This window comes from Salmo salar, chromosome ssa25 (assembly GCF_905237065.1).
Source record: "Salmo salar chromosome ssa25, Ssal_v3.1, whole genome shotgun sequence".
NCBI classification, from domain to species: Eukaryota; Metazoa; Chordata; class Actinopteri; order Salmoniformes; family Salmonidae; genus Salmo; species Salmo salar.
In genome coordinates, this window is record NC_059466.1 from 22758901 (window position 1) to 22768273 (window position 9373).

The 9373-nt window shown below is 42.8% G+C and overlaps 1 protein-coding gene across 1 annotated transcript; it reads right to left on the reverse strand.

Annotated features, from left to right (window-relative positions):
- Positions 1-1960: 1960 nt before the first annotated feature.
- dirc2 (disrupted in renal carcinoma 2) lies at positions 1961-8712 on the reverse strand. Its single transcript, NM_001141452.1, is given in 2 exon segments — positions 1961-2278; positions 8322-8712. Coding segments are annotated over 2 exon segments (393 nt in total). The 5' UTR covers positions 8617-8712; the 3' UTR covers positions 1961-2180.
- Between the last annotated feature and the right edge of the window lie 661 nt (positions 8713-9373).

Below are 9373 nucleotides of genomic sequence, written 5' to 3' on the forward strand. Positions count from 1 at the left end.
CAACTTTGCACGCTCTTGGCATTCTCTCAACCAGCATCATGAGGTAGTCACCTGGAATACATTTCAATTAAAAGGTGTGCTTTGTTAAAAAAGTTAATTTGTGGAATGTCTTTCCTTCTTAATGTGTTTGAGCCAATCAGTTGTGTTGTGACAAGGTAGGGGTGGTATACAGAAGATTTGGTAAAAGATCATGTCCATATTATGGCAAGAACAGGTCAAATTAGCAAAGAGAAATTACAGTCCATCAATACTTTAAGACATGAAGGTCAGTCAATGCAGAAAATTTCAAGAACTTTGAAAGTTTCTTCAAGTGCAGTCGCAAAAAACAAACGCTATGATGAAACTGTCTATCATGAGGACCACCACAGGAAAGGAAGACCCAGAGTTACTTCTGTTGCAGAGTAAAAGTTCATTAGAGTTACCTGCCTCAGAAATTGCAGCCCAAATAAATGCTTCACAGAATTCAAGTAACAGACACATCTCAACATCAACTGTTCAGAGGAGACTGTGTGAATCAGGCCTTCATGGTTGCATTTCTACATGATTCCATATGTGTTATTTTATAGTTTTATTTTATAGTTATTTTATAGTTTATAGCGTCACTTGAGTGGGTTGAGTCACTGACATGGTGTTCCTGTCTGGGTTGGCGCCCCCCCCCCCCTTGGGTTGTGCCATGGCGGAGATCGTTGTGGGCTATACTCGGCCTTGTCTTAGGACGGTAAGTTGGTGGTTGGAGACATCCCTCTAGTGGTGTGGGGGCTGTGCTTTGGCAAAGTGGGTGGGGTTATATCCTGCCTGTTTGGCCCTGTCCGGGGTATCATCGGATGGGGCCACAGTGTCTTCTGATCCCTCCTGTCTCAGCCTCCAGTATTTATGCTGCAGTAGTTTATGTGTCGGGGGCTAGGGTCAGTCTGTTACATCTGGAGTATTTCTCTTGTCTTATCCGGTGTCCTGTGTGTATTTAAATATGCTCTCTCTAATTCTCTCTTTCTCTCTTTCTGTCTTTCTCTCGGAGGACCTGAGCCCTAGGACCATGCCTCAGGACTACCTGGTATGATGACTCCTTGCTGTCCCCAGTCCACCTGGCCGTGCTGCTGCTCCAGTTTCAACTGTTCTGCCTGCGGCTATGGAACCCTGACCTGTTCACCGGACGTGCTTGTTGCACCCTCGACAACTACTATGATTATTATTATTTGACCATGCTGGTCATTTATGAACATTTTAACATTTTGACCATGTTCTGTTATAATATCCACCCTGCACAGCCAGAAGAGGACTGGCCACCCCTCATAGCCTGGTTCCTCTCTAGGTTTCTTCCTAGGTTTTTGGCCTTTCTAGGGAGTTTTTCCTAGGGAGTTTTTCCTAGCCACCGTGCTTCTTCCACATGCTTTGCTTGCTGTTTGGGGTTTTAGGCTGGGTTTCTGTACAGCACTTTGAGAATATCAGCTGATGTACGAAGGGCTATATAAAAATAAATGTAATTTGATTTGATAGTTGTGATGTCTTCACTATTATTTACAATGTATAAAATAGTTTTTAAAAAAAGTATAATTGAATGAGTAGGAGTGTCCAAACTTTTGACTGGTACTGTATATCATGAGGAAGTATACAGTATCATTTGTATCTAATATTTGTTATTTGCAAACTAAGCCATGAAATGAGCAGCAGCAGTACAGAACCATCACTAGACAGGCACATTAGACGGCACAATCCTCACTCACTAGATACGCAATACAAAATAAATAATTGTTAGTTTTCTTCCAGACCCCCCCAAGAAATTGTCTTCTGTTGTAATTTAAGCATTTACATGAACATCCAATTTCACTGTTCCTCTAATAAACAATTGTAATGTTGAGAGTGAAAAACAAAACAAAATGTAAAACCAGGAAAAATACAACTGAGAAAACATAATTTGGGAAAATTTCAAACATAATTTGGAGAAAGAAAAATCACAGATTTTATAGGGCCATCCTTAAGAGTTGTTTATTTACCATTATTTTTACCAAGTATATTGACAGAAAACGTTATTGTGTACAGTAAGGACCAGTGGAAGACTTGCAGGTGAGAGGAAAAGAGAAGAGTTTGAAAAGAAATGAGTAGCTCTCATGCTAGAAAAGGTTGGAGACCCCTGGTATGGACTATATATAAAGTATATAGCATGGCTCTGGGAGTGAGGGTTGTTACCATCGCCTTAGATGTTGTTCTGGTACAGGGACACTTCGCAGCGCTGCCCCAATCACCATGAAGAAGGCTGACAGTAGAAGAGACACCCGCAGACCTGCAGCACAAGAGGGGAGAGATGGAGCAAGAAAGGGGCGAGGTGGAGAAAGAGGGGAGAGATGGAGAGAGAGTAAAGAGAAGAGGGGAGACAGCGATGGGAGAGGTGGGGTTGAAGTAGGTTAGGGAGTAGAGAGAGAAAAATGGGAGGTTATTCTGTATAATATTTCCAAATGTTACACTACTACTACACAATGCATTCAAAAAGTATTCAGACCCCTTTACTTTTTCCACTTTGTTACGTTACAGCCTTATTCTAAAATGGTTTCAATTTTTTTTTTCATCAATCTACACACAATACCCCGAAATAACTAAGTGAAAACAGGTTTTTAGAAATGTTTGCTAATTTCTTAAAAATTAAAAACAGAAATACCTTATTTACATAAGTATTCAGACACTTTGCTATGAGACTCGAAATTGAGCTCAGGTGCATCCTGTTTCCATTGATCATCCTTGAGATGTTTCCACAACTTGATTGGAGTCCACCTGTCGTAAATTCAATTGATTGGACATGATTTGGAAAGGCACACACCTGTCTATATAAGGTCTCACAGTTGACAGTGCATGTCAGAGCAAAACCAAGCCAGGAGGTCAAAGGAATTGTCCGTAGAGCTCCGAGACAGGATTGTGTCAAGGCACAGATCTGGTCCCCAACAACACAGTGGCCTCCATCATTATTTTTTTATTTTTTTTTTGTTCTTTTCTTTTTTTTAATACCCTGTTTTTCTCCCCAATTTTGTGGTATCCAATTGGTAGTAGTTACAGTCTTGTCTCATCGCTGCATCTCCCGTACGGACTCAGGAGAGGCAAAGGTTGAGAGCCATGCGTCCTCCGAAACACAACCCAACCTAGCTGCACTGCTTCTTGACACAATGCACATCCAACCCGGAAGCCAGCCGCACCAATGTGTCGGAGGAAACACCGTACACCTGGTGACCTGGTCAGCGTGCACTGCGCCCGGCCCGCCACAGGAGTCGCTAGTGCGCGATGAGACAAGGATATCCCTGCCGGCCAAACCCTCCCTAACCCGGACGAAGCTGGGCCAGTTGTGCGTCGCCCCATGGGCCTCCCGGTCGCGGCCGGCTGCGACAGAGCCTGGGCTCGAACCCAGAATCTCTGGTGGCACAGCTAGCACTGCACTGCAGTGCCTTAGACCACTGCGTCACCCGGGAGGCGCCTCCATCATTCTTAAATGGAAGAAGTTTGGAACCACCAAGACTCTTCCTAGAGCTGGCTGCCCGGCCAAACTGAGCAATCGGGGGAAAAGGGCCTTGGTCAGGGAGGTGACCAAGAACCCAATGGTCACTCTGGAGCTCTGTCAGAGTTCCTCTGTGAAGATGGGAGAACATTCCTGAAGGACAACCATCTCTACAGCACTCCACCAATCAGGCATTTATGGTATACTGGCCAGCAAGAGCCACTCAGTAAAAGGCACATGACAGCCCGTTTGGAGTTTGCCAAAAGGCACCTAAAGACTCTCAGACCATGAGAAACAAGATTCTCTGGTCTGATGAATCCAAGATTGAACTCTTTGGCCTGAATGCCAAGTGTCATTTCTGGAGGAAACCTGACATCATCCCTTCGGTGAAGCATGGTGTTGGCAGCATCATGCTATGGGCATGTTTTTCAGCAGGGACTGAGAGATTACTCTGGATCGAGGGAAAGATGAACGGAGCAAAGAACGATCCTTGATGAAAACCTGCTCCAGAGCACTCAGGACCTCAGACTGGGTGAAGGTTCACCTTCCAACAGGACAACAACCCTAAGCACACAGCCAAGACAATGCAGGAGTGGCTTCGGGACAAGTCTCTGAATGTCCTTGAAATGACCCAGCCAGAACCCGGACTTGAACCCGATTGAAGATCTCTGGACTGAAGAGACCTGAAAATAGCTGTGCAGTGACGCTCCCCATCCAACCTGACAGAGCTTGAGAGGATCTGCAGAGAAGAATGGGAGAAACTCCCCAAATACAGGTGTGCCAAGTTTGTGGCATCTTACCCAGTAAGACTCAAGGCTGTAATCGCTGCCAAAGGTGCTTCAACAAAGTACTGAGTAAAGGGTCTGAATATGTATGTAAAACTGATATTTCTGTTTTTCATTTTTAATCTATTAGCAGAAATGTCCCAAAAAACTGTTTTTGCTTTGTCATTATGGGCTAATGTGTGTAGAATGAGGGGAAAAAACAATTTAATCAATTTTAGAATAAGGCTCTAACAAAACGTGGAAAAAGTCAAAGGGTCTGAATAATTTCCGAATGCATTGTATATACAAAAGTATGTGGACACCCCTTCAAATTAGTAGACTCTGCTATTTCAGCCACACCCGTTGCTGACAGGTGTATAAAATCGAGCAAACAGCCATGTAATCTCCATAGACAAACATTGGCAGTAGAATGGCCTTCCTGAATAGCTCAGTGACTTTCAACATGGAACCATCATAGGATGCCACCTTCCCAACAAGTCAGTTCGACAAATTTCTGCCCTGCTAGAGCTGCCCCAGTCAACTGCAAGTGCTGTTATTGTGAATTGGAAACATATAGGAGCAACAACAGCTCAGCCGCAAAGTGGTAGGCCACACAAGCTTACAGAACGGGACCGTCAAGTGCTGAAGCGTGAATAAATAGTCTGTCCACGGTTGCAACACTCACTACTGAGTTCCAAACTGCCTCTGGAAGCAACGTCAGGACAAGAACTGTCGTCGGGAGCTTCATTAAATTAATTTCCATGGCCGAGCAGCCGCACACATGCCTATGATCACCATGCGCAATGCCAAGCGTCGGCTGGAGTGGCCATTGGACTCTGGAGCAGTGGAAACGCATTCTCAGGAGTGATGAGTCACACTTCACCATCTGTTAGTCCGACGGACGAATTTGGGTTTGGCGAATGCCAGGCGAACGCTACCTGCCCGAATGCATAGTGCCAACTGTAAAGTTTGGTGGAGGAGAAATAATGGTATGGGGCTGTTTTTCATGGTTCGGGCTAAGCCCGTAAGTTCCAATGAAGGCAAATCTTAATGCTACATCATACATCACATTCTAGACAATTCTGTGCTTCCAACTTTGCGGCAACAGTTTGAGGAAGGCCTTTTCTTGTTCCAGGACAATAATGCCCCTGTGCAAAGCGAAGTCCATACAGAAATGGTTTGTCATAATCGGTGTGGAAGAACTCCGACTGCGAGCCAGGCCTAATCGCCCAACATCAGTGCCCGACCTCACTAATGCCCTTGTGGCTGAATGGAAGCAAGTCACCGCAGCAATGTTCCAACAAGCCTTCCCAAAAGAGTGGAGGCTGTTATCGCAGCAAAGGGAGACCAAGTCCATGTTAATGCCCATGATTTTGGAATGAGAGATGTTCGACGAGCAGGTGTCCACATACCTTTGGTCACATAGTGTACTTTGTATAATTGTTGAGATCAATCTAAACATTATCCCAAATATGAATCACTAGTCCCCAGTCAACTCCCCCCAAACAACAACATCCCAGTTCTCTTCCTCATATACACACCCAGAGAAATGCAGCTTCCTTTCTGTCTTAAGTCTACATTTTCAGTTTCCACCACATGACCATCATTTAAGAGAACTTCTGTTACCCTACAGTCATTATCTGTTCCCCAATTTCATTTCAATTTTTTTTTTTTTTACATTTAAGTCATTTAGCAGAGGCTCTTATCCAGAGCGACTTACAAATTGGTGCATTCACCTTATGATATCCAGTGGAAGAACCACTTTACAATAGTGCATCTAAATCTAGTGACTCTCAGCTAGTGAGAGTCACTAGCTGAGAAAGTACACAATTGGTGACAAATTGATAGTAGAAATAGGCCTAATCCTATCATTAGATAAACTAAATCTGATTTTGATCACTGCCTAGTTAAATAAAGGTTTAATAAATACAAATAAAATAAAGAAATGTTGGGGAAACCTAAATTCTGTATCTCCGAATGTTTCTGCGGGTTCCCTTTAGGAACTCTCTGTTTCTGTCTGTCAGATCTCCATGTACTAAAGATGGCACAACTAAACAATGGCAGATGCTGGTATTTGGATCCTGTGTACAAAATACATTTCATTGTAATCTCTACCAGACAGTCATTGGAGCTACATTTCATCAGTTGGCCTACATACTACAGTAGCAAAAAATCTGAAGCTTCAAACTTTGATATAAGAGTGTACTAGGGGGAAATAGGAGAAGTGTGACTTATGCAACATTGAAATGCAGGCAGGGGTTGTTAGTTCCATGTTGCTGTTTTTCCAAAGATGGTTTGCCTGACTCTCAAATGAAGGAGATGATGTAATCGAGTTATAATCAGGCATAAGTCACACTTCTCCTATTTCCCCCTAGTACACTCTTATATCAAAGTTTGAAGCTTCAGATTTTTTGCTACTGTAGTATGTAGGCCAACTGATGAAATGTCTCTCAAAATCAATGTCTGATTTTAGTGCTTTAAAATGTTGAAATCAGATGGACCGCTGCACAGCTCTAACACAAACTGATACGGAGTGATCTCCGTTTATGTATTTCTCCAACTCTAGAAACCCCTGACTCAGAGGGGAAACTTTACAAACACTTTCCTCTTTAGCGCCATATTTAACAGTCAGGTTTGGGATACTGCAGCCATGATACCACTGACATTCTAAATGTTGTATTACACTGTATGACCTGTTTTGATTATGTAACACCCATAGCACCGTCATCATTTTGTTTTAGAGAGACAGTCATGTCCCTAGATGACTAACTAACCACATGACAAACTTATGACAAATGCCCTTTGCTTTAATATGCTTTATATGTTATTTGCTTTTATGTTACCTGGGGGATAAATTAACTGTTTTTGTCACCTGACAGTGTGTTCTGGGTGTTAGCTAACGGTGTCAATCAAGTGATGTGGAGGAACTGGTTTGGTTTGGTGGTTAGCTAGCCTGTATGGGAGCACTTGTCGAGACACTTATACATGGCTCCTTCTAAGTGTTACTTGAACTGCCTGTAAATTACACTTGACTGGACTGTGTTGTTTGAGAGCTTGGTGAAAGAGATTTCAGAGACTAACACATAAGTGGGTCCTAGCAAAAATTCCACAGAGGCAGAAAGTCAGTCACCATTTCTTACAGTAATATGTTCTTCTATGGAGGCTGGATTGTAATGGTTACTAAAAAGACTTGGTGAAGAGAACATACTGAAAAGACAGAAGCATTATGTTATTTATGGCCGTCTGGTGCCAGGACAACAACCTCTCCCTCAATGTTATCAAGACAAAGGAGATGATTGTGGACTACAGGAAAAGGAGGACCGAGCACGCCCCCATTCCCATCAACGGGGCTGCAGTGGAGCAGGTTGAGAGCTTCAAGATCCTTGATGTCCACATCACCAACAAACTAACATGGTCCAAGCACACCAAGACAGTGGTGAAGAGGGCACGACAAAACCTATTCCCTCCCCTCTTTTACACCGCTGCTACTCTCTGTTGTCATCATCTATGCATAGTCACTTTAATAACTCTACCTACATGTACATGTTACCTCAACTAACCGGTGCTCCCACACACTGACGCTGTACCGGTACCCCTTGTTTATAGTCTCGCTATTGTTATTTTCCTGCTGCTCTTTAATTACTTGTTACTTTTATTTCTTATACGTATTTTTTTTTTTTTACTGCATTGTTGGTTAGGGGCTCGTAAGTAAGCATTTCACTGTAAAGTGAAATGCTTGTATTCGGCGCATGTGACTAATACAATTTGATTTGAATATCAACATTGAAACTAGGTCAATCTGAGGGAAAATGTTTAAATGTTTCTTTGTTTCCTTTCTTGTGGTTGATTTGGTTTGGGGGGTGGTGGGGGGGGGTAGCTTAGCTGATCGACTTTGATCTATGATTTCTCAGCAATATCTTATCTTGAAAGTTTTATAGGGATTTATGTGTCAACTTCATGCACTGCAATAAAACTATAGAATTTTGGAATGGAGACAAACAATTAAAACATTTTACATAAAGGAAAGTACATTGTGTTCCAGTACAGTATTGTCAACTGCCATTTAGAACAAAACAACTCACCCTTTTTGTCCATTAGCCATATAAATAGCAGCCAAGGCGCGAACCCCACTGGACCCCAAAGAACCAGCACGGCGATGTCAGATTTGGTGAAATCGTACGCATGCATGGCAGAGTTCTGAATTGGGCCCCAGGTGTTCCATACTATCCCTTGCATGAACGCTAACAAGGAAAACAGAGTCAGAACCAGCCATCTTCTCCCGTAGACTTGGCTGTAAACTGGCTGAATGCTCGTCTCGCGGTCAGGAGGAACAAGAAGAGGTTCCCTTTCACCCTCTGTGCTCGATGCAGCACCCATCGCATTTGATACAATGTAGCGTTCGTTCAGCAGCGATTTAGTCCGAGCGCTATGTCCAATATTCGATTACACAACGGCAACAAATGTACCGGTAACTTCAATATCAGTTGCCCAGAGAAACAATAACAATCGATGTCATTGCTACTTCACTGCGCATGCCTGGACGTTCACGGAAATGGTCACAATTTTGAAACCGAAACCTGGGATGTTGGCATTACTATTAGTTGGATTCCGTTGCAAAACGTTTGGTCTGTTGCAAAACGTTTTGCAACGACAAATTAATGTTAGGTCCCGCCCCGTTTGGATCCTTTAGCTGGTGTTGCTTCCGTTTGGTTCCGAAAGTAAACGGTAAACGATTTCCGTTGCAAAACATTTAGCAATAGATGAAACATTTTCCAGCGGAATCCGACTAAACGTGATTAGCACATGTTATTGAGGGTGTAGCGAAATGCGTGTGCTTCTAGCTCTGACAGTGCAGTAATATCTAACAAGTAATATTTAACAATTTACACGACATATACCCAATATACACAAATCTAAGTAGGAATGAATTAAGACTATATACATATGGATGAGCGATGTCAGAGCGGAAACTGACTAAGATACAGTAGAATAGTATAGAATACAGTATATACATATGAGATGAGTAATGCACGATATGTAAACATTATTAAGTGAATGAGATACCGTAGAATAGTATAGAAAACATATGAGATGAGTAATGCCAGATATTTAAACATTAAGTGAGTAAGATAAC